Here is a 27015-nt window from a genome sequence, read left to right as displayed (position 1 = left end):
AATAAAACTAGAAGACAAAGGGAAATATAACCCATCATAAAAGTTCAAAACTTTTAGTTTATTCCTTTAAAAACTCTTTAATTCCTTATCGTCCTCACCTTATCTTTGACCTAGCAGAATCCTACAGATGGGGCTTCTGACTTTCCCTGTGCTTCAGTTCAGAAGCATATTCCCACTACAGGATGGTCTCCTCTCTCAGGCACAGGTTACCAGCAATACTGTAAACTCTCTGGCCACAAGGTGTCAGTGTGGGGTAGCGGGTGACTAGTCTGAAGTGTACCGAGTCTGTAGTACCCCCAAAAAAACTATACCAACGTAAGAGCCTTTTCTTAATTCTGCCGCTTGAGAATACGTTTTAAAAACAGTGTCGCTGCCTGTACCGAGACGGGCGAGCTGTAGTATCTCGAAGAAAGAAACCAATAATGCAGGATGTTCCGAGGTTTTAAAAGTGTACCACAACACAAGCAGACTTTCGTTTAGTCTCAAAGGTGTTCCTGTCGCATACATGCAGGAAAAAAAACAATTTAGCTCAAATGCATAACTCATTAATCGGAGAAGAGTTCGTTTACGCACAAGCAGAAAAACAATGGTTGTGCCTGGGTAGGAAAAGTCCTACCCAATACCCTTCCCACGGTATTTACACAGTATTTGGGGCAGAGCGGTGGCTCTGTGGCTAAGGATCTGTGCCTGTGGCTGGAATGTTGCCGCAGCCGGCAGAGAAATCCTACTCAGTTGGGCCCCTGAGCAAGGCCCTTTAACCCCAACTGCTCCAGGGGCGCCGTACAATGGCAGACCCTGCGCTCTGACCCCAGACTCTCTCCCTGTCTGTGTGTCTCATGGAGAGCAAGCTGGGGTATGTGAAAAGATAATTCCTAATGCAAGAAATTGTAAAGGGTTAATAAAGTGATGATGTTATGTTACGTTATGTATCAATATAGTCAGGGACATAGTTGTATTTATTCCGCCTTCTGTACATTTGCGGATCTTCACTCACGTTCTGTACCTTGTGCTGACCTAACGAAACCGGAAATTAAACGGCGGCAGTTGCGATACACGGCTCCACCTGTCGGCTCGGTCGCATGAGATGGATAGATTCGGCCACAGAGACAGGAGACGTGGGGGTTCATCAAGGCAACGTGCGTAATAACGCTCCAGAAAGTGCTCGGCTAAAGGCAAACACCAAAACAAAAAACGAAACCGGGCGGGGGTATAAGTCGCATGCGTGGGGGTCACCCCCTTACCTCGGGGTCCCCCGGGGCGTGAGCCTCCCCTCGGCTGCTGCCGGTGCTGCCGCTGCTGCTGGCGTCCCGGGCGCGCGGTGGCTTCCAGGTGCGCTCCTGCGTCGCCCTGTTGAAGTAGAAGTGCCGCCCGCTGGGGTCCTTGTACGTCTCCCAGTCGCCCAAGGTGTGCAGCGGGGAGCCGGAGGGCGCGGGGGGCAGGTGGGCCTGGGAGATCTTCAGCTCCTGGAGGTTCGTGTAGACGGGGGACTCGGGGCGGCCCGGGCCCGTCGGGGAAGCCGTCTAGGAGGGGAGGACACACCAAAAGGAAGTAGCGTGAGGTAAACGCGCCCATGAAAGCCAAGACGAGGAAATCTCCTGGCGGGGGTGGTTAAAGATGTCGCATCTAGAATTCGGTCATACATCCATATTCTCGCCATCAAGAATCGAAGTCTAAAATACCGAGGACAATATCGTTCTCAAGTGAATAATGGATAAACACACAAAACGAGACCCAGTGGTTTATACTATTTCGAGGGGAGAATGGAGCAGACCGTGCCACATGTCGCTACTCGTTACTGTTTATACGACACACGACGTTACTTACCCAAAAAGGCCAATAAAGTCACATCATGAGCTCAATTATCAAAAATGCTGTGGTCTTAAAACACTACAGAAGATCGAAGAGTTTAAGCAGAGCTGGAGCAGAAGGTACGTTTTCAGTCAAATTAAAAAATATATATTATAAATATATATCAGAAGATTAACCCTACCTACCCCGACTCGATGCCGCGAACTCGGCTCAACATACTGTTCAACAACGTGCGGTATTGGACAGTTCTTAACCATGCTGTGATTTCATCAGTAGGTACCGACACAACTGAAATGGAGGCATTTAGTGTGATCACAGACATCAAGAGGACTCCAAGGAGGAGTAGAGATGATCAAAAACAGAAATCCACCCCTCAGCTGCGAAAGACTTCCCCAGAGCCGGCAGACTCTGGAGTAAGAGTAGGTTTCTGGCCAGGCAACTGGGTGAAGAGCTGCAGTACGCCAATTTATTATAATTCTAGTACAAACGTGTGAGCAAAACTCTCATGTCAAGATCCTCTAGACACCACAGTGTACAGTATTTGATGCTGTTTACTTCACTTTGCTTGGATACATTGGGCACCGCGGCTTAGGTCAATCACTTCTGTGAGTTCAGTAGCCACCACCATGTTAAAACACCACTTCTTAAACGTGAGCATAAGTATAGTCCACTCTAATAGACACAAACATTTACTACTTTTTGACTTGAGGGAAATGTCAATTAGACAAAAAAAAAAAGTTTTGCTGAAATGGTCAAAGTTTGTGTGTAAAAATTAGATTGACAAAGGATTTCCCCCGTCTTCGATTTTTCTTTTGATAATATTCAAGTCTCAGTACAACACAGGATATTGCGCAGAAGAAAGCATCTGTTCACACAAACAAGCCGTTGGAAACTAAAAAGATGAGCTCTGGAGTCTGGGGCAAAGCTTCTGTATATGAACGTTTCGACAGTACAGATAACACCATATTCTCAGAGAAATGGAAATACAGCTTTTGCTTGTGACAGCATTGCAGGTCGCAATGATGGGTCGGGAAGAGCAGAGTGGAGTCCAGATGCTTTTAAAAGGGCCTCACTAACTTCTGCTCTCTTCCGATTCTGCAAGGAATCGACCATCTCTGAGCTGACCCCAGCACTCACTCTTCTAGTTTCAGAACAGAAAAAAGACGTCACGAGAACAGGCTTCAAAGCAACATCTGAGAATAATCAGGTTAACTCCAGTTATTTATTTTTCCCCCAGCTCTGGTCATCTTAAAAAAAAACAGTGTGACTGTAACAAGCTGATGTATAACAAAATAGGAAACTGCAAGAAAGCCTGCTGTGAAACACTTTGCTGGGGTTAAATGACCTTGACTTTAAAGCATATCAGATGAGGAATTTTCTATAGCACAATACTGAAATTTTACAACACACTGTTAACCAAGAGAGTAGCAGTGCAAAGTGCTGGAGAAACAGTTAGCTGAGGAGAACAAGCTGTAACTGCAGCCTTAAAAAAAAAAAATTGCAAAAATAAACAAAGGAACTGCACTTGGTTTCTTTGCCTGGACTGCCTTGTTTCTGCCTCTAGAAAGACTGGTATATAACAACAGCTTCTCCAAACAGTGCCCAGCGGGACAGTTTTTCAGTCTCCGAGAAAGTTCAACAACAGCCAGAGCGCACACAGATACACAATCTGTCACCTTTTCAGATCTGACAAAACACCAGTGAACGCCCACAGAAACGGTACATTGTTATCACTTTTAGCCTTATTGCTAGACAAAAAAGGCTGAACATACAAGAAATTCTTTCTCCTCTTGAACCAAAAATACACTTATAGTGCACAGATTGAACATAAGTTCTGAGACATTGATACTAGGCACTGCACTTTGACACGTATCCCCTCTGTCACTCTATACCCTTGTGACAGTGCTTCCTTGACATGCCTGGGTCAAGTGAAGCTGTGCACATCTGTGACTAAACTTGGCAGACACACACTGGAACTGTCCATTGAGCTGTTCTGGGAAACTGGTCCATTCCCCTTCACTGAAAAACACAGAGTTTCCTCACGGATAACACAATAGAAAGCCTAATGGAATTGTTCTACGTGCGCACTGTATAGCCCACGACTCAAAACAGCTGGGATTTCCTGCTCAGAAACAAGGGCAGAAAAAATCAGTTCACAAACCTTCTACAATCTTAAGGCATTCTCTGCTGAGTAGTGGTCACTTTTGCTGTTTTTTTTTTTCCCTCACCAAGATGAGTAAAATGAAATACATGCCATGTACAAAATAAATATTGCTAAAAATGACAGTGGATCTACGTCAGAAAAACATAGTTAACCACCTAACTGTGTTCGCTTCAAGTTGTTTTTGATCTATTTATACCAGGTCTGTAGGGAGGTGAACTAAAATATTTAGACAAGAGCAAAACCGTAACCAAAACATTTCCCTTGAACAGTATACACAGCAGGAACCCCTGAGACCTCATTTGCATGTTAATTAAGTGAAGCTGTTGTAACACAGCACTGTACAAGTAAAAGTACCCTCTGCTTTTGCATAGAATCTTTAACTTAAAAATGATAAAAACAATACTTCCTAAACAGGATAAATAACTGTTATTGCAGCATTTATAGTATCTTAATTTTAAACATTCCATTAAAATCATTTATATTTTTCTTTGCAATTCTTGCTGACGTTTTACCCATCCGATCTTTCAGTTTGAGCTCTCAAATACTAATTTATAGTTTCACTTTAAAAATGCACATTTGAAAGCTTTGTTAATCAAATGAGACATCGCTAAAAGGCATTGGTTTCATGACATTCAAAGCTTATTGCTGGACTTCAAAAGTCAAACTAGATGCTCTTAAGTAACAGCCTAGTTTAGAAAATAAAACCTTATTTAAACTCGGCAAAAACCAATTCAACAAGCTTCCACTGACTGGAAGGCAAACAATCCCTGTACATAGCCCTTGGATTTAGGAATACACCCCATGAAGCTCTATGCTTCTCCTAAAAAGTAGCACCTCTGAAGATTTCCAACAATTTCTTTTTTTACAATCATCACCACCTCCTTATGTGGTCCAACAGTTTATTTTTAAACAAAATAATTGCATAGCAAACTCTTTGGCTGCTGCTTTCTTCCCCATTTAACAATATTGCAATATAAAACATTGTACATATTTTATCTAGAAACGTTCATTCTAACCAACATTTTCCAGTCATTTATTTCTACAATCGTGTGTCTTTGCACAGCACTGCCTGAGATGGCTCAATTTAACGACTATTCCTTGGGTCATACAGGGGCGATTAACCAATATCCGAGCAATTAGCCAACGGCACCCTTAGCACTCAGCTGCACAAATGAAAAGGAGAAATTAAAACTAACCACAGCATGTTAAAAATTCTGGTTTGAGCCGGCACATCTTCTTATCAGGCTGAGCCAGCTCTGCAAGCTGAGGAAGATATGCCCTACAATTAATGCACAGTGTGTGCACGGAAAATAGCAAAAAGAAAAAGAAAAATTACAGTTCGATTCAGTGCAAAATAAGTCTTCTGTAATTACAGTGCAATACTTTCAGTGAAGCTCGATTTTGCAACTTGACCAACTGGGATGATAAACCCTGCTGCCACTTGTTCGAATGCTGCTGGCTTGCAAACTGATCACACTAGAATGAAGGTTCTCCTCCCACGGATTTTCACCTCTGTCCTAAGAGCTCCAGGCCTCATTCTAGCATCGTTAACACAATCACTTTTCTTTAATCTTAAAATATTTTTGGAGATCTTTCAAGGTAAGATGAAGGTTAGTTCACTTTGACCAACTATAATTAGAAAAAAAAAAGATTTAAGAGGACATAGGAAACATCAACAGAAAACACTCTTGTCATCACCCAAATACTCCAGTTTCAAATAACGGTGCTGACCGCTGCACTGAAGTAAACCACACCAATTCCCACAGTGTCAGAGAACAGACATTCTCATCGCCAACTACAAATGGCCTATTCAACCACATCCAGTTCTCACTGGTGAATTACATTCCTCTGCATACTAGCAGAGCTCACAGGCTTCCAAAATACTCATATTTGCATGGAACTGTGATCTTTATCAATCAGGGAGCCACCACATAATGTTTACAAACATTTTGCTTATCTGGTGTGTGTGGACAATGCAGTTCTTATTAAGTCCAGAATGAAACATCAACATCAATACAAGTGGACACCACTTGTATGCAATTAAGTCTTGCGAGTATTTACATACCACTCAGATTGGGATTTACTTAAAAGCCACGTGATTCTCTCGCCTGTACAATTAGCTGGTTGACAACTAAAACGGGGAGGGAAAACAAAAAGTGCCGTCACCTTTGATCCAGAATTGCTGACAAAAACCTCGTCGTCATCCTCCTCTGATTTACGGTACCCTTTAAAAGTAGTCAAGCGGATCATACCGGCCCAGAAATCTCAGCCTGTCCCCCCAGGTCGCATTACCAGTGAAGTGCGGAGGGGTGAATGTGCTCAATGCTCCGGGCGGCGCTGGTGTTAGCGCCACAAGTCTAGATTGCAACAACAAACACTGGATCACAGATCAGGAAGTGGCTTTCGTAAGGAACCCCCCCCGCCCAAACAAACGCTCACTGCTTTCATCCGCCCACGCTCTGTCACACTGAAACAGCGCTGGCAGGAGTAAACCTGGCCTTCCGCGTGACACGCAGAACGTGCTGCGAATCCTGAGGTTCGGGACAAGTCTGAGCCACCCAATGGCAATGGGCCTTCGAGTGCGCTCGCCAAGGCCCTGCCGCCCGCGTACTCGAGAGCCACGACTTGCTCCGCTCGCTCAGAACAGCGGCAAAGCTTCTGGAACCCTGTGACACTTGCGCACGTTTTAGGCGACAGCCGTCCCTATTTTTTCCACTATTCCTACTTCACGGTCATCTGATCTCCATATTCTCGGACAAAGTAGCGTGCTTGTTCAGGGTCAGTGTCCCGGGTTTGCACATTGCAAATTAATGGGCCTCTATGCCGTTTGCTGACAAGTACTGACACTGAAGCAGGGCAGCAAACATAAAAGGACATCTGGCCTTCTATTTTCCGTCATTAGGTTTGATTACTGAGGGCAAATTCACTTTCTGAATGAGGACCATAAGGGGTGTCTAAAGGTGAATCTATCCAAGGACTCGTTCCACTCGAAACTTAGCATGATGATGCACTCGAAACATCATTAATTACACACAAAATGAATGAAAGCCCATGAATGTACATTACTGTTAAGACGTTCGCTAGGTTTCACAATACACAAGAAGACTTCCGCTGACACTCAGTGTTTGTTCATCACTTCACAACTCTAATAATAAAAAGGTGGGCCTGCAGAGCTACAGCAAAGTTTTTACAAGTACAGTGCTGTGTTACGACACCCTCTTGTGACAAAACCTGGGCACTGACAAACACGTTTAACAATACAAACCATGTGGTTATCACTAAATTATAACTACAGCATTAAATGTATGAAGGATTTCACACTTTTAAAAGACTATAAAAAGTCTTGAATCTCAAAAACCAGCAGAAAGAAAACCTTGAGTAGGGATACACTCCACTGAGCTTTACAAGGTGTTGACAAACACTACCAGTTTTTCCTTATTGTGCTAAAGAGGCTTACACCCAGCAGCAATGAGTGCGATATATACTGTACATGTTGTGAAAACATCACTCTTTATCATATCCTCACCTTACAAGACTGCAGGTTTCAGTTTTCAACAAATACACATGATCAGAATGTGAACTTACAGCATGGGAGTGCTTTGAAAGTATTATAAATTCCCTTAGGGCATCCCTAGTTATAAATTTTACTTTTACCTTCCTCAAAACAAGTCTTGAAAAATACATGGAAAGTAAAAACATTTACTGCTGGCTCTGTGGCTGTGTGAAGGGTTGGAGACCTGCTGGGCTCTTTCTTACTGGAACTGTTTTTGTGTCTGTCGGTGGGGAGATGGCTATTAAACAAACAGATCTTAGGATCTCTGGTGACAGTGCCAGGTAGCTTGTTCCAGAACCTAAAACGTTTTATAAGCGCCTCCTGTCATCAGTTCTCCAGAATTTCAGAAACAGACTTCTGAAAGTTTGCAAACACAGATTCTAACAGTCACAGTAACCGTAAAAGTAACAGCCGCAAATCAGATGGGCAAACTAAATAATACAGTATTTTAAAATTGTTTTAGTAATTAAAAACGGCAATTTCCTTTGTGCCCTCTGCTTCAATGAATACAGAGAGGATCACTTCTGAGCAGACCGTGGTTCCTCTAATAAATGAATCCTTTGGTTCTTGAAAAGTGGAGACCTTTTACACCGTCCGAATGCTGAAGAAATTCAGAACTGCATTCCGCCAGAGCAGATATGTTGAAAATTTTAACTACGGGCTAGCATTACGTGTGCCTGCAGCTACAATCTGGTGAAACTGATTGACACCAGTAGAACAGAGCTTGTTTCCAAGCAGTCAGGGTTCTTAATAAACTGAGTGAAGTTATAAAAAGGTTGTTTAAAAGAGAGCAAGGCCCTGGAGCACATCTGAGTGACCTTGCCAGCTAGGAAGTCAGTGCTGGACAACAGCCTCTGTGGCCAGTGGCCCTGCAGGACTGCGGCACCAGTTCCTCTCGTTACTCAACAGCTTTCCTCTGACCAGCTCGGGATTCAACAAGCCATCCTATACACGATCTGCAGATCACAGATATAAAAGCAATTTTTATGTTTGCAGTTACATTTGATATTTTTATACACTCCACCAGCACCACAATTGTAGAGAACAGACTAAGCTTGATGCACATTCTAAGGGCTAGAGATTTTTCTTTTATTGGACTTACCGGACATTGTAGGTATAAGTGGGGGGAAAAAAAACAGATGCACGAATTCAGGAAATGTTTTCTCTGCTGCTTATTCTTGCAGTATAATACAAAGTGGGCTACGTTAGCTTGGTGTACCTCACTAATGTGGCCAGTAGGTGTCTCTCTCACACCACAGCAGCTGGGCTCTAGGAGAGAGCTTAAGGTGAACATGAGAACCTTAGATCATAAGAAAAGTTACTTAGAGGATGTTAAATGAGTTAGGATGTTAAATGTTTAAAAGTTAAATGAGGAGGCCCTGTGGCCCGTCAAGACCATTGGGTAGCTAATCAATCCGTTGATCCCATCCAGCCATTTCACAAAAGAAGCCAGGGTATCGGCTTCAACACCATGGCTGTGTAGCCTGTTCCATACACCCACACCTCTTTGGGTAAAGAAGTGCCTTCAGTCCTTGGTTTATTACTGCACTTCCCTGCAGTTTCCACTTGTGCCCTCACAGGCTGAAAAGTGGCAGAGAAAGGGTGTGTCACAAGAGTTACGAAACTCTGGCTGCCTTCCTTTTTACACACAAACACACCTGCTCAACCGCATTCCTTTTGCTTCATCCTTATTGTGCAGTGCTATACACCAACTGAGACCTTTCTCATCATAACTTACTTTACAAAAACACCTCTGTCTCTGGGCTGAAAGGCATCATTTTTGTGCCTCTGAGTTGCTGCACTCCCTCCAGTGTTGTGGTCTCGTGGATATCCACTCTAATTATACGCTGCTCAAATAACGAATATGAACTCTTTCCTCAGATGTTGCCTCACCTTCAGATAGTTTTAAAAGAAAAGGCTGGGGAAAATGACATGCCCTATTTCCGATGAAATCTGCTGGCTAGCAGGCACTGACCTGCTGCTCTCGATCTGCAATCCAGGATACTTTTACAGAAAAGACACTTCCTAACTGAACTGAACTGAAGCTGACGGTACCGCAGCTGTAAGACGGTGGGCGAAGCTGTGGTGCAGTGTAGCTATTTCAGAACTGGAATAGGGGAACGATGCCCACTTGGCCCTCGCTGACCAAAAGCAGAGAACAAAGCTGGTGGCCACTGGCTCTGCAAAGCTTCCTGTAAAGCGCGGTTTAAAGCAGAAACTTGGATGGGGCCCGAGGTATGGCAGCCTCTCGCCATGGAAACGCAAACAACCCCTCGTTGTGACAAAAAAAAGAAACCAGGAAGTTTGTCGGTAAGGGCTGTTGGTGGACCAGCAATTCACGCAACTAACCCCCGGATTCGATTTTCTAAGTCAATGTCTCAGTATGGTGACCAGGGACACTGTTCCACAGAGGTGCCATCCTTCAGAGAAGACATTACGTCAGCAGTCCTGACTGCCTGCTCATGACGTAGTGAAGACCCCAGGATCCTGACTGAATTCCTCTGTAAACTGGCCTACCTAGAAGTCTCCCTGAACGGACGTGAAGGAAAGTCTCGCTTCTGTACCTGATCTGTTTGCAGTGGGGCTGCTGTGCATCACCCACATGAGAGCTATGCTTCAGGGGTAGATTATGTAGGGGCCCTCCTCTAAGGAAAGTGCTCTAGGATCCTTCAGGATGTAAAGGAATATATAAATTCAGTTCACCACTCACAACCACTGCACAATCCAAATCATTCCAAGTATTCAGTGTGCAAGTCATCTACCACACAAACTATAAGGTCATAATACACAAAACACTGTGAAGTGAAAAACAAACTGAGGTATGAAAATAACATTACACCAAAGAGACATCCTACATTAACAGCCAGTGGGAGATTTTTTTATCAAGTTTAAAGAACCACCACTGTGGTAATCTTACCAATACAAAAGAACCAGCCCAATGCACAACCCCCATGGGAGAAAACCTTTCTCACTGCTGGTAATATTATTCAGTTGTGGCGTGAAACCCTTTTTTCAATCTAAAAGCAGTCTGACCACGTCTCAGACAAAGATTTGTTCATCTAGACAAAGCAGGTTTAATTTCCTCTGCCCTGTTGTCTTGCAGCACGGTAGTATGATGAGAAGCCAGAAGTGCCACAAGACACTGATTTATCAAGCTTCAGACAGCAGAGCCACTGCCTGCAGCTCACCTCAGAGCGAGCTCTCCCACCAAATCAAGAAACATGGCCAAGTCTGGCCCCCATTACTTTCTCAAATCAAAAGGATCCTTCAGCAACCAGGCTGAGCGAGTCAGACACATTACTTGGAAAGCACTGAGGGACTCCAGGTGCTGTACGCACATTCATTCACACACAGGCCAGTGTTAAAAGCTGGTCTGTATGAGGCCATGACGTGCTCCATCACTGTTTCCTGCTAGCATTTTGAGAGCAAAAGACTGCTTCCACCATCCAACTCTCTGTACACACAGACTTCGTCAGGAGCTTCACAGTGGCTCGGAAATACCTGCTGTTCCCCAATGGCGCGCTCTGCGACAGCGCTAAATAGGTCAACAGTGTGCATTACAGCTCAAAGGGAAAAGGCGAGGCAGCGGGCCCAGGGCGCGAGACAGGCACCACCTGAGCCGAGGAAGGCGGCAGAAGGGAGAGAAGACAGTGTTAAGCCGATCGCACTGCGTGGCTCATGCTTAGCTCACCAGAGACAGACACAAACCTGTTCAGAAAAGCAAGTTAGATGCTTTCCTACTTTCACAGTGCAAGTTCAAAGCTGGATAGCAGACTCCACTGGGTTTCATTCATGCGAGACATTCCAAAGAGAACATCATAAGCAATCTATGCACTTCTTTGTTAATCTATCAAAATACATAAATTACTCCATATAACACCTATATTTACACTATGATTACACTTAATATTGTCTTAATTTCTGACCCACACACCTTTTGCAGTGGGCCTGTATTTTAGACATCCTGCCAACAGGTGGCAGCAGTCTCAAGCAGTTCATTACCAAACAACAGTACCACAGTGGCATTATTGTTTGGTGATTTGCTGATAAACTATTACCCCCTTTATTACACACAACTATTACCCCTTTGACACACCTGAAGACGGCTCCACGGCCGAAATGTGTTCTCTTTCTTCTTTTTTTCAGCATGGAATAAACCTACTACTTGTTCCTTTGCAGCCTACGCATGCTGACGCAGCTACCCACCTGAACTATTACCCCTTTAACTTCATTATAGAGAACAGAAAATAATAACAAATAATGCATGTTAAAACAGGGCAAAGGACAGCGAGAAATTATTTTTACTGGCCCCATCATTTCAGTTACTCGGTCTCAATTCATTTTATATACAATTATATAAGTGTAAGGAATAATTATTAATGCCCAAAAATGGTTATTTCTATTTTAACAACAATGAAACATTTATATGTGCTTCCAAAACACACTAAGCACTACACAATTTTAATACTGAAGCATATTATGAAACTAGAGGAAACGCGTTTACTGTGAGATATGAAATGCTGTTAAATTATCAACCCAGATCTCAGAAAAATATACTAAAACTGTCACTCTGCGCCAACTTCTGCAACTAAAAATGGTTCGTTTCCTGTTTGAAAGCAAGTTTTTATTTCTGCCCAGCAGGTACAAGTGGGTCAATCCTTACCACGAGTTCTTTGTGTGGAAAAAAAGAGAAGATGCACATTTCAACTACTTACACTCCAGTGTGCTCTTGTATCACAAAGAGCTCGGGAATTTGAAAGCCTCCATCAAACTAATTTTAGTTAGTTTGTGTCAGGAACGTGACAAAGCCAGGAGAACCGAAGATGTGACTTCGCACTGCAAATCTTGAGCTAAGTGGGTCATCACCCATGTTGATTCCCGTCTCTCCCCCTGAGCAAAATTATACACTGCTTTAAAAACAACAATTATTTTTTCTCTTTTATTTGGGCTATAAATATGGTTTCACAAATAGGACAAAGAAGTCTTATTTTATGTAGACTCACCAACATACTCATTTGGAACAAGTAATAGGTTTATTCCATGCTGAAAAAAATAAGACGACTTCTTTTTTTCAGCATGGAATAAACCTATTACTCGTTCCTTTGCAGCCTACGCATGCTGATGCAGCTGCCCACCTGAACATACTCATTTAATTGGTAACCTTGCTGTTTCCACTTGGCTGAAAACACTGAACTGGTTTCATCACCGGCCCCTTCCCGTCGCTGGCTGCGCAGACAGTGGAACCTGCTTTGTCACGAACAGGTGGCTGAACTCGTTTCTCTGCCTCACTGAAACTCGCATACAAGTTAGATTTAGGAAGAGGATTTTGATTCCGGCACTTCAGCTGGCTTGCGATTTCCTTATAAAACTGGCAGCACTGAGGCGTTCTTTGTTGTGCGACCAGCCGTGCCCTGCACTCTGCTGCTCCAGGGAGATGCATTTCTCTGGCTCTTCTGCACAGAATGAATGAGTAAGAAGCCGAGTTATGTATTTGGACCAATGTATCAACTATTGTGAGAGGGTGATAGGTCGGAGGCAAGATGGAGGCTCTTGTCTGAACCACATTTCCCAGAATGCTGTGGGGATGACTTGCCATCCTTGTTCACCTGACTAAGTGACCAGGAAGCAGATCCTCTTTTACGAGCCGCACCAAAGGGAGCAGCAAGGTGACTGTCAGGTGAGCCGGTGGACTCGAGAAGTGGCTTTATGGAAGAGATTATTTTATACGTGGCCAAGCAGTTTAACTCTTAAGCTGTGATGGTTCACAGTGTAATTAGAACTCAGACAGAATTAGGTTTAGTTTTGTGTTTGAGTTGGATTTTTCAAACGGCCAATAATAAAAAAAAAACAGATTTTTACTTTACTGTTCTGAATGTGCATAATAAGATGCACAATAAATAAATAAAAAGATTTTGTTACCTCTCAACAGTGTACCGGTGGCAAGATTCAGTGCCCTCCAATACACACAGTGCACCAAAGGTATCAATGCTGCAGCCACTCAATACATGTATTTAAGACTGTGGACTGAACAGCTGTATGAAAGAGATCCTCTACAGCCACAATACGGGAATATATTCAAATCATTTACACAGATATGTTTTGTAAATGTGAAAAAAACAGCACAAAGTGAGCATCAGGGGTCTGGTATTAATTTATGATAGTTGTTCTTCTAAAAAGGTCAGTTTATGAAATGTAGCCACTAAGCTCAAAATAAAACTCTTGAAAAGCTCACGGACTCTTGCGATCAACACTAAAACTTTAATGGAGGAAAGAAAACCCACTTAGAAAAAATGCTGCCCTGTTATTAGAGCTCGCAGGCTCACTGACCTCTTCCAGCACAAGTAACACCTGGGGCCTGGGACCAGCTACCTTGATGATCTGCTGCCCTGAACAGGTCAGCGCATGAGAAAAACGCACACAAGCCCCCCAGTTGAAACACCCATCTTGCCTTTTCCATCACTGACATGGATGTAGTAGTCAAAATAAACAGAAATAAAGGTAAGCATCGGCTTATCACAGTGTAGGCTTACATCTTTTCACACAGTTTGACGTTAATCTATTCACTCACCACTTAAATTCAACATTCTACATTATTTTAAACTCTTCCTGCGAAGTGTTTCACGGCAAAAGTTGAATAAGATCACTTTATTGGCCATATACAATTTCTTGTGTGAGGAATTTTTCTTTTTTCGCATACCCCAGCTTGCTCTCCGTGAGACGCAGACAGGGAGAGAAACTTGGGGTCAGAGCGCAGGGTCAGCCATTTATATGGCGCCCCTGGAGCAGCTGGGGTTAAGGGCCTTGCTCAGGTTCCCAAAGGAGTAGGATTCCTCTGCTGGCCGCGGGATACAAACCGGCAACCTTCTAGCCACAGGCCCAGATCCTTAGCCACAGAGCCACCGCGACAAAACCTTCACTTTGAGATTCAATGACGAGGCAGATTCGATAAAAACATGAGGCAGTTACTAAATATCTCGCCTTGTTTCACAGCCGGCTGTGTGCAAGAAGCTCTGAGTGAACCCGTGATGCCCTGTGATGGTATGATCTGTGCCGCCTGTCAAGACATCAGGGAGGCTCAGAGGATTGGTGCACATCGATGCCATCTAAAGGGTACAGGAGATGATAAATGCCAACATTACAAATCCAGCAGTGAAAGGGGAAGGGCTCCAAGAAGTTCTGATACGTTCAAGAAATGTATTTGTTAATATGGCGCATGGCTAAACTTCATTCTGCCAAACATAGTTGCTTACGTTGACAGCCATAATGATCCAGCTATCTACTAAAACCTGCTAGGTGGATATGGTGGCAGTTTGTTATGCCCAAGACGCTGGCATGAATATCCAGAGCAGAGAAACTGCACCATAATCCAGTTCTTCAGAATGCAACTAAACCACATTCACAATCAGATCATTGAGTAATTCCTCAAGCCTGTGCACAGAAACACCAGCAGAATATCCAATTCAACATTCTACATGGTAGAGAAGTCTGTGGCAGATACAAACACAAATAATTCAGATTATACATTTTCTGAAGTTACAACTGGCTGCACAGATTGACAATTTCAGAGTCATGTGTTGTTTAAGTTGAATTTTTGTGATTAACACTTTGCCCTGATTTTATTTGGAAAACAGAAAAGGGTATGTCTGTTTTGTTACACACAGCATAGTGCGGCGCAAGACCCAAGACTAATCAGGACCTGACAGTGTCAATTAAATCCCCATCATCACAGGATTAACTTCACGGGCCACAATGGAAAGCGGAGAAAGAAGAGGAAACAGTTCAGAACAGCTGCTCTGAGCTTTTATTTCATGTTCGGAGAAACTGCAATAATATGTTCACATTAACCACAGTTAAACCAGTGCTAAACACAGATGATAGTAAACTATTATTACTATTAGTAAATAACAGTATTCATATCATTCATAGTAATAATCACTGCCACCTAATGCAAAAGCATACCCATGTATACTATACCATCCTGAAATTAAAACAGCTGCACATTCAGTGTGAAAGATAAACTTTAGGACAGCTCACTTCATGTCTCCATCTGTCCAGGACTACTAGTCCATGCTTACTGTTTGATGCTTTATGAAAATACACTGGGTGATGGACCAATGAGGCCACGCAGTATTTTAAGACAGTATATTTTACCACAACTCCTCTGCAAGAACTTCTTGCATTCTTTACTAGCAGACAGCCAACAGATAACTCCCCCCCACCTCATGAGTAATCCGGTCTTAATGCCTAAAGCATGATTGATTCAAGCTCATTAATTCACAAGCTCTTTCTTTGGCTACTTGTCCTAAGCATAGGAGTGGCTTTACAATACGACAGGACTTCAGTAGAATTAATACCACGGTGCCAACCAGGACACAATGTATTTTTACATAACGGGTCAGAGCCCTGTTCGGCAGAAGAAAGTAACCTCACAGTACTGTCATTGTCAATGCATATTGTACAGTGGACAGGTGAGCGAAGGCAGCTCTGTAGGCTAAGACACACAACCTGTGCTGCATTCATTCACAGATATAGCTAAAACCAGGATTTCATGAGCACACAGTCAATGGTCGATACCTTGTCGCATATTGCTGTTCATTTTCTTGTGTACAATCTCAGTTAAAGTTCCAGAAAGTAAACAAACAGTATTGTAGTGCTTAGTACATTGTTCCAATTTGGCTATTTCTCCAAAAGCATGATGTGGCCATTCAGTATACCGTTACCACAAAGCTCCCGATAAAACCAGAGATATGATCGCCACGCACACACACGTACTATAATTATACTTCAGCTACGTAAATAGTCTGATAGCATAGTCACAGACCAGGGTGTCAAACTGTGAAACTCCTCAATGTGGACAACAGAAGAGAATTTAATGGAGACTGCAGAGCCTTTAAAGAACTGACTGAACTCTAACACTAGCTACCCAGTATTTTAAAACCGAATATTACCAGGCCTTTCTCCCCAACACAAACTGTAACAAGCTCTGGCAAATAAACAGCATTCCTTGCCATCTTCTTCTTCGACCTCAGAAATGAAAGAACAAGCACGCACACGCACAGATATTTCTGCGCAGGCTGCCCTGCAGAATGAAGTGCTCTTTCAGCACCACAGCGGTGATGGGTGATCACTTGAGAAAAGTGCCCCAGTAAACACTTCCCTGTGCCACTTTTCCTCCGGTTCTTGGCAACACGTTTTCCACAGACCTCGAAAGAAATCCTGCCGATTATTTAAAATGTTTAACTACCTCTGGGCACTCTATTAGTCTGTTGTGACAGAACACTTCAGAAATAACAAATCTGAATTTATTTTAGCCACCACTGTAAAACTGTTAACCTCAGTACTCGGTGTGTTAAGTACAAACCAGTACACATTTTCAATAATATGAATGAACAGTTTGACTCTCTCCCACAGTGACGAGTAGCAGTTTATTTATCACGCTCGGAGATGTACCCCACTAGCACAGCCTCGGTGCTGCACCCATAAAAATGTCCTTACTTTCACCCAAGGGTGCTGGTTGACAAAAACAAAAGCTAAAGGGAAGGAGTGACATTGTCTCCCCAAGAAGAAACCAGAGCAGCTCTGAGGGGATAGTAAAGTAATACTTTACCATGCTAATGTTTACTGAAGACAACACACTCAAACACCCGAGTTCTGGGTCCAGATACCCATCAGGGCTGTCCAGAAGTTAGTAGCACATTGATCCAAGGATGTCATCCAGTGTTTCTTGAAGGAAGCCAGGGTACGGATTTAAAACAAAATGGCTGAGTCACTTGTTCCACACTCCCACAACCCTTTCCATCAAGTGCCTTGTGCTCGCGGGCCAGAAGGTGGCTTGGTTCCCTCTCGACCCCCGGCACGATATCTGTGCTGTAGGAGGCACTTTCCATCGGGTGATACATCAAATCGAGGTCCTGACTACTTCGCCATTACAGATCCCAAATCTCTGCACCGAAGAGTAGGGGTGTCACCCTACAGTCCACTTTAGGCCACACCATCAGGCCGACCTCCTCCACTCAACTGGCAAGCTCTCACATCTCGGCCTGATCTGCAGTGTAGCTCGTGATGTCCTTCAGAGAGTCTCTGGCATGACAAGGGCTGCACAGTTTATTGCAAAGAATTATTATACCATAAATAGTGTACTGCCATTAATGAAAATAATACATCACAACAAAATGGCTGGTCATGGCTTTCAACAGACATTAATATCTGCTCTCCAATCAATTCCCTACTAATTACAAAAAAACAGCATTTTGTCCTTCTGCTCTGAAAACCTAATGCCTGCGGCTGACTCTCGTCCAGAACACTTGTTCAGTCCCCCGAAGCCATGGTCTCTTTTCAGCCCCTCAGCCCAGAAAGCACGAGAGAACAGTGGGTAGTTGTTCACTATGCAGCAATCTTTTTCTTAATTGCTCTTGATGGGGAGAAAAGAATGGAAAAAAACACGACAGCAAAAAGAGCAGTGATTTCAGTCCTTGACAATTATCCATTATTCCTTCCTAAATGTTTGTTTGGGGACATCTGACGCCAAAAACAACGATAATCCAAATGCTAATTGCAAGTGATGTAAATGGCACACATGGCTCTTCCTTACCAATCCTAATTATCTCTGGCCTAATCTGCAGTTACAGCCAAGATGTGCTGCTACAAAACGAAGATGAGACCGATTTCTTCTTCCCTGACACGCACTGGGGACACCTTACTGCCGATTGTAGGAGCTCTGAAATGATGGGGAGTGTGCACATCATGCATCTGGGACGACAATACCCTTCCCTTCCTACCTGCACGGGATTAATCGGCTAGCAAACACAAGACATGCCCTGCCAGGCCAAGGCCCGCCAAGAGCAAACTTCTAAACACAAAGCCACAATAAAACTAAGTGTCTGGACACTTTGAGGGGTCTGTAAGACGGGGGCGTGGTTGGTGGCAGGTGTAAAAAAAAAAACCTCCTGGATTGAAAAGTTTTAAAACGGTCACACAGTTTAAATACGGCGCTGTTTTGATCATTTAAAACAAATTAAATGTTAGTATCATCGGGATTCTCAGCCTTTCTTCTGCTCTTCAGGAGGCCTCCTAGATGGCTTGTAAAGCACAATCCTATACAATTCTTGCACAAGGTCTTCAGTAAATAACATCTACAGTAACGTTCATCATAAGAAATGGGAGGTTCACCTGTCATTCCAAACACCTACTCAGAAACAAAACAAAGGCAAATACCTCTGCAAAATCAGCCAACACGACAGCAAACTATGACACCCAACGTCTCTCTGCAAACACGTCAGCAGATGTCACAGCAGTGCTTCTCCGGGAGCTGTTTGGAACCCGAGCCCAGCAGAGCCCATGTGTGCAGGCACACGGTCAGAGCAGAGGCATGGCAGAGGCTGGTGGTACTGCAGATCAGTGGACACCCAAATGTGTACAGAGGACAAAAACCATGTGGAACCCAGTACTGGAAAAACACTGCAGCCAGTCACTGCAGTCCACAAAAACCAATCGCACACTGGTGCGCTTGCCAAATTTTCCAGGAAAAGGCCATTTAGGCTGCACTTTGGAGCCAGGGTTCTGATATTGATATGAAATAAAGCTATCAGAGCAAACCGTTGAAAAAAAACAACTCTCCTCCTATTGTAGACCTTAACCCTAGGGTTTTTTTTCTGTTTCTGAGCAAAATTCAATTATTAAAAACAACAAGCTTCACACAAATAAAATAATTTACTCACAACAGCACTGCACAATTAACTGATGGAAATACAACTCTTAAACTGCATGTCTAAGGCTGAAAGTCTCCAGTGAAGATCAAGGACACTGTGAATGCAATGTTACTGCAACCTGTTTGACAAAGACGGTAGGAACACTGCATCTCACATTTTCAAAAGCAACAGAAAACATTTTTGCCACCAGATCCAGATACCAGGTGCTCTGTGCTGGGAAGCACCCTCAAAGCTGTCAAAGCAAGAGACACACAAAAGCATGGTCTCTATTCAGCCTGTCTCTACGCCGCAAATAGAAGCTGCACACAATGTGCGTTTACTGAACGCTGTAGGGAACAAACAGCTTAACTGCCTTTCTTTGTCTGAACATGTGTTGAGAGGAGAAGGTGTTGAGAGGAGAGCCCATTCTCCACCAAAGTTTGGAGGACACACTATCTCTTCCCTCAGGTTTATTTCCAAAACTTTCCACTGAATAAAAGGGTGGTACTTTAGGGCTTAAACAAGACAGCACGATCCAAAAATAACCTCTGTAAAGATCGCAGATAGCGTGTGCCCAGCTGACTGTGCGATTCACTCATTTTTAATGAACAGCACCTCAAACTGTTGGGTGCGTGTTTTTTTTTTTTTCCTTTTATAAAAAATAACCTCCACCAATACAAAACAAGCCCATGAGGTAGTTAAAGATAGACATTCTCCGAGCTTTATCTAAATCAAAACTACCTCCGGTACGAAACTAATTCGTACCTAAAGCCTTAAGAGCACGATGTTTTAAGCAATCAGGTTAAGGCAGACTACCAGTCATCACAATTTCACCATTTATTTTTCTTCTAACTCCTCTGCCTTCACAAGCATTTCAGTGAGTTTCTCCCACTACGTCCGAGTCAGTAAGAAAGACTCCGTCATCACCCTCATCAGAAGTATGAGCCCGAGAAGCTGCAGGAGGGGAATGCTTACAGTGGCACGCAGGTGCGAGTACATGGCTCTGTGGAGCTGTCCCAGAGCTTGGTTTTGCTCTCCAGTCACACCGCTGAGCGCTTGGGCAGCGGACCAGACCGATCAGGGGATCTAAGTATATATTTAGATCGCCAGTCTTTTCTTTAAATAGTGCTCCTGGATAGCCGGATGACCTAAGCCCTGCAGGAGGTTATATAAGAGGGCAACTCCACAACTCATCCCCACGGACAGCCAGGGCAGCAGCCTGCTTGGTCCACTTGTTCTTTATGCGGGGTCAGTCGCAAAGTCAGATGCCAGCTCCCGCACACTTGATGTATCACGTTAGCTTGATAGAAACCACAACTGCACAAAATACAGGTCGGTGCCACTCACACCATCACTCCTTTAACTGCTGCTACAGATATAATAGTGCCATTTTAATTTTACTCCTTGCAGGAAATATAGAGAGGCATATGAATCTAAAAGGACTGTTTGCCCATTCACTCATAACTAATGGCACTACTCGGCAATACTGAAATACTGAAATTGTATTTGCACTAGCTGGACATTTTTTGAAGACTGGCTATTTCACTCCTGGGATAAAAGCCTTACTTCCAATCAAGTTTAGAGCATTTAAGATTTAAGCAAAATCATTATTTAGCCCCTAACAATGGAATCTGGAGAGAAAAAGTTAAAAATGGCCACAGTTCAAATGCAGTGTTTAACCATTAATGCTTCACAAATGCTATGAATAAGGTTAATAATACTGTGCATTACTTATCTCCGATGGTTTTCAACACTTTTTCTTTAGTGGAAAGACGTCTGCACCGTGAATACACACAACCTGCCCCAGGGGAGAGAGTGAGCAGGGCACAGACTAGTCTCTGAAGACCCACGGCACCGATCCCGTCCCCTCAGCAAGCGAAACAAACTGATCTGAGCTGCATCACACCACGCTGCTCCCCGCGTCCGGAAAATTGCCGTTGCGGGGTGTTCCAAGTCCACAAATGAGCTCGGAGAAAAGCGTGACAGTCTACAATTAACAAAAGGACCATTTTTAAAACGCCCTCTCACAAATTGACCTCATTAGGGCCGCGCTGGTTTCAGCATCTCATTCACCAGGCAGAAACGCGGAGCTTCCTTCGGCAAACAGCACGGGCAGGCACACACGCAGCAACACTGCCACCAGCCACCAGTTCTGACAACTGTCAGTGAACCGGTGCTATGCTACAATGATAAATAATATCCCTGTGCTCGTATTTATTAGTTCTGACTGTTACTGATGCTAAGTTATAATTAGCGGGTGGAGCGGTGGCTCTGTGGCTGGAAGGTTGCTGGTTCAAATCCTGCGGCCGGCAGAGGAATCCTACTCCGTTGGGCTCCTGGGCAAGGCCCTTAACCCCAGCTGCTCCAGGGGTATAAATGTCAGACCCTGCGCTCTGACCCCAAGCTTCTCTCTCCCCGTCTGTGTGTTTCATGGAGAGCAAGTTGGGGTATGCGGAAAAAAGACAAATTCCTAATGCAAGAAATTGTATATGGCCAATAAAGTGAAGTTGGGGTATTCCAAATTATTTGGACTCATCTTCAAGACCTCCTTTGAACTTGACTACTGCGGTGTTTTTAAATTGTGCTCTCATGTCCTGCTGTGTGCAGTCTACAGAACGCTTACAATGTGAAACATCACCTTTTTACTGAACGGTTTACAGATCAATTATTATTGATTGAATTTTGCCTTATCTCGTTCAATTTCCACCTGTTAATCCCCAACACTGCTGCATCTAAGCAATCCAATATGTCTGTAGCGGAGAACAGGAACAAAAGAGATTACCAAAAACGCAACTGAAACGAACACTGTTTGCTTACGATATGTGTTTCTAACATGCATCTGCACTGAAAGTCACAGTAAGAAGATGCAAAATGCATATCAGTTCAGTTTAAAATCCTGAACTGTTTTTTTTTTAAAGGAAAGTACTTTGGAGACACTACAAATAACAACAATAGAATGGTTACAGACGGGAGCAGGACCTTCATCTTCATCTAGCCTGTCTGGTGGTTAATATGGATGTCATCCAGCATTTCTTGCAGGAAGAAGCCGAAGCGCTGACTGGATCAACATGGCCGCTTAGCTTGTTCTATACTGCCACGACCCTTCACACAGCAGAGCTGCATCGCGAGACTGAAGTGATTTAACTGCTACCGATACAAACGTGTCGGTTCAGGAAAGGCCTGAGAGGAAAGTTATTGGGAACAGTTGGATTCAACACACCCCAAAAGTATGTGTCAGGAGCAGTCTTAGACTCAGGCCGGAGCGGTGGCTCTGTGGCTAAGGATCGGCGCCTGTGACTGGAACCAACTGTTGCTGGTTCAAATCCCGCAGCCGGCAGAGGAATCCTACTCTGCTGGGCTCCTGAGCAAGGCCCTTAACCCCAACTCCAGGGGCGCCGTACAATGGCAGACCCTGCGCTCTGACCCCTGTCTGTGTGTCTCATGGAGAGCAAGCTGGGGTATACGAAAAGATAATTACTAATGCAAGAAATTGTAAAGGGTTAATAAAGTGATGTTATGTTATAAGACTCATGCAGTTGTAATGACCTGTCATTTACTTTCCCCTTGCACTCTGCACAAACGTGCCATGCAGTATATTGGCCTAGTTACTTCACCAGTCTCAGTGTACCTCAGGGAAATAAAACAGCCTCAGAACACACCACAAATACAGCAGGTGACAAGGCTGGCTTTGAAAATGATCAAGAATCATAACTGAGGTCTAAGTGAAATGAGAGAGAGGGCAAATCCTACAAGACAGCGAATGGCCAGTACTGGTATGTCAGTGTCTTCAATGAACACCCACAGCAGACTAGCAGATGCACACATTACAGTTTGAAAGTTAAAAATGTAGATGCCTTCCTCGGGCCTCTCAGTGGTTTGCTGTGGTCTATCCTTTGTTTCTTTTGCAGAAACTGAATGCATCACACGTCAGCCTGCTCCACTCTTAATTTAGACGTTAACTGCTCAAAAATACCCTACCGGCTCCGAATAGCTAACAATGTTACACAGTCCATTTCAAGAGCTGCGTGCGAGGACAAAATGTCTAGACATGCAAGAACCACAGGAAACACCAGAAAGAGGAATTTAGTGATGGACTGAGTGACCATTGAGCATGCTGACAATTCTCAACGTGAAAGTGGAAGCTATTTTTACAGGGTGAAGAAAAAAAATCCCCCACAAATCGCAATATCAAAGCACTTCACCTGTGCATCTTTACCCCCTGATGATTATCGATGGAATTTGTTTTGTGTCAAAACAAAAACGAGCTGCGTTTGAGAACAGCGTTACACACAGGTGACAGACTCAGAGGAAGCAGGATGCACGTCGTCAGGCTCCTGCTGTCTAGGTTGAAGGTAGCGACTGGGCCAAAGTTTATACAACACTTCACCTACTTCCCTGTAACAGGCATACAGAGATGTAATGGGTGGGTGTCAAATTTTAAAAACAGACAAAGCTTGGTTTGGGTTCAAATTAAACTGTAAGATTAAAAGAACGGTAAATAGCACAAAGACTACAAACTCAGGTTGCAGTTCTTTCCAACACAGAAAAGGCGAGAAGGCAGCAAAGAGACAACTGTTCTAAACAGCAATTAGACTAGTGTATAACCACTCCCAATCCCCTCCACCCGCCCAACGCAGCCTCAGTATCGGCAACATTGATCCAGCTGGTTTTGAGGTTCCCCCCAAAGCGCAGGCACTGGGGGTAAAAAAATGAAGGAGACTTTTTACAACCACATTCTGGATAAAACAGGAGAACCATCTGGTTCCTTTAAGTGTCTTTGCAAATCAAAGGGAAAGAAAGACTAAAAACCATGGAAATAGGAGACTGCTACTTGAAAATAACAGAGAGTGAAGTGCGATTCCAGTTTACTACACATTCTTGGGGCTAAACCCAGGAAATGGTCACACAAACATTTAAAATGGCTTAGGGATGAAACGAGACACGAGAAGCCAGCTCGAAGAGGAAGAGAAAACCGAGCAGTTCCGGGAAACATTGCCTGCTGGCAAATTTTCTTGTGTGGCTCAACAGGGACGGACGTGTCATTGTGGACAGCTGCTGTGGATTCCTCTTCGAAGGGTTTTCCCCCAGCTGGCAGCTCTTCCTGAACGCTTACCCCTTTCCCATCTCCCACAGAACCAGATGGGCAGGGAAGCCAGAGACACAAGTCTACCTGCAGCCTGGTCAATAACTACTTTTGGCAACTGAACAGTAACTCCCACAACACCTTTCTTTCTTCTAAAACGCATACAGAAAAGTCCACCTGGCTCGTAAACTATAATTTCCTCTCACAAACTAAATGCGTACCCCTGATTCCCTTATCCTAAACTCAAATATTTTATTCTTATTGTTCCGCTGGAGCCACGAAGTCAGGAAACGGGTCTATTTTGGATGCTGTGCCTGTGGGAGGGCACTTTAGAGGGCTAGTTCTGAACTAAAAATGGCTCCTGTGCCACAAAAAAAAAAACTTTTCCACAAACGCAGTAAATCACCAAGCCTGGCTTTCCCCCCTGCAGTGCGTTTACCTTCGGCTTGGGCCCTGGGCAGGGCAAGGGCAAACGTTCAGGGTGCAGTAAAGCAACTGCAGCAAAGAGACCAGCCCTGAGTTGCTCTCCGTCTGTCTTTCACAGCTTTACAGCACTAACCGAGTATGGAGCCGTATCCCCCCAAGCCTGCTAAAACTAAACTGCCGCTGAAAAGAGTGAAAAAATAACTCGTTTTCCACACTACACAAGTCGACATTGACACTGTAAAAGAAGAGGGTGTGCTTTTTTTTTTTAAAGAGATAAGATATTTATATGGCAAGGGTCGAATTGCATATGAGCATAGGGCTCTCAAAATGATTTTTTTAAGACACTGAAAGAAATGAAGACATTCATACATTATGACGCCCCCTCTACGGTCTCTGCTGAACCTCATACACACTGCAGAAGAGGAACCGTTGTAGCTAAGTCACTTACCAAAACTCCTAAACAATCATGGTAACTGCATCTCTAGTTTCACTCAGAGCAAAGAGCAAATCACTTTCGAGATAAATGACATATTCCAGATGTAGCTCATAGCAACCGAAGTGCTGCTTTAGTTGGAACTCATGAGCAATGCTGTGACAAAAAGACTCTGCATTACATTAGTCTGCAATTGAAATTAAATTATTAATGTCATATACTTTGACTTAAAACCATGAGATCCTAACTCGAAAACGAGCTAGGATCTCAACCAGATGTTTCTTCAAAGAAGCCAGGGGAGGTCTGACCTGGAGCGGCAGAGTGAGGCATGATCTCATCTCGTTTCACCACACCTGCAGCGAGCAGGAGGGTCTCAACAGGCTCAGAGCAGGGAAGCCTCTGTGTGCCCCAAGGCTAAACTGAACCCTCCTGTGAAAGAGGCAAGTACTGAAGCCACACTGTCCCCACTGCAGACAAGGAGAACCGGACAACAACAATCCCAGTCAAGGGAGCAAATCGTCGTAGACGGCCGTCAAGAAACGTGGATCCAAGTGTTTTGACTAAAACACCATGATGAAACCAACACCCTAAACACCACATTGGACAAAATGTAGCCCAGAATATAAGGCTCATTAAAGTACATTTTAAGCGCATTTGAGAAATAACTGGCAGTCAAGTCCATTCCAAACCCATTCCACCAGCATTGCAGCACCCACCAATATATGCCCAGGAATGGGGGACTTCTCACCAGATTTGCTAGCCTATAAACTCTTCACTGTGAAACGCACTGTGGGGCTGGAGAGCACTTCAACTGTTTGTCCACAGCCAGTCTTGTGGTGTTGGGACTTGTAATGGAGTGGTAATGAGGGATGTATTCACCTGTGTGAATGTTCAATGTGAAAAGGCACTGTGTGATGATGGACAGGACTTGACTAGGACATACTGATTTCTCTATTTTGGGTGTATTTGTGGTACCGGGGGACGGCCTGCATTCTCCGTGAGGCAATTCCCTTGTAAAAGTCATCCGATGGATTGATTACGAATTCTACCTCTTATCCTGGCAAGTTCTGCACATTTTTCCGATCTTTTATTATATCACTGAAGAAAACAATGTCTACGTTTCTAAAGAAAAAATACTGTTTCTTTTAACCTTTTATTGCTGGATTGGATATGATTTTTCTTAGGTCATACAGAGCCCAATTAACCCTCAGCAGTCACACGAGAGCCCAGTAGGAAACGTTTAAAATGCCCATTACGGCCGATTCAAATGTCTCAGTGTGCGTTCGGTTCGGTTTCTGCGCGGATGCTGTGCTGCGATTGCCTACAAGAGGAAGCAAGCCTTCAAGTGCCCTGAACAGCTTCTATATGATGGAGAAGGAAAGGATAGTGGATGTCTAGACGCTTGCTTCCACAATGAAATATGTAGAACAAATCCTGTTTTTGTTTTCAAAAATGGCACGTTCTAACCTGTTCTAGTTTGTGTGTCATTTATGGGGAGGGCTTGGAAATAAGATTTTTTAATACATAAAACAACTGTTTGACTTCACCTGCATCCACAACACCAGCTGTCCACCTCAAAGCACACTGTGGTATTGAGAAAACAGGTCACACACGCACACACTTTTCTAAATCTCTATTTCTATATCTAAAAATATTTTAGCATATTTTTATTGGGAAAGTGTCTAGCTATCACTTTAAGGCCTGTTTTCTTTTTCAAAAGCCCACAAATGCTAATGTGTACAGCACAAATCACCTTTTCATACTACAAACACATGGCTTTCTGGAAAAACCTAATTTTCCCTTTTGTGTTTGTGCCCGGGATATATATATATATAAAAATAATGTATCAGACACCAAAGC

The 27015-nt window shown here is 43.7% G+C and overlaps 1 protein-coding gene across 17 annotated transcripts in view; it reads right to left on the bottom strand.

Annotated features, from left to right (window-relative positions):
- arhgap12b (Rho GTPase activating protein 12b) overlaps positions 1-27015 on the bottom strand; it is an 89989-nt gene that overhangs the window by 31089 nt on the left and 31885 nt on the right. For all 17 annotated transcript variants that reach the window (XM_015354001.2, XM_015354003.2, XM_015354005.2 and 14 more), the window contains exon 3: positions 1242-1520. In XM_015354001.2, coding sequence (XP_015209487.2) covers positions 1242-1520 — 279 coding nt within the window. The remainder of the gene's footprint in view (positions 1-1241; positions 1521-27015) is intronic.

Source organism: Lepisosteus oculatus, chromosome 6 (genome assembly GCF_040954835.1).
Source record: "Lepisosteus oculatus isolate fLepOcu1 chromosome 6, fLepOcu1.hap2, whole genome shotgun sequence".
Classification (NCBI taxonomy): domain Eukaryota; kingdom Metazoa; phylum Chordata; class Actinopteri; order Semionotiformes; family Lepisosteidae; genus Lepisosteus; species Lepisosteus oculatus.
Note: the sequence above shows the minus strand (reverse complement) of the source record. Positions and strands in the feature narration are given on the sequence as shown.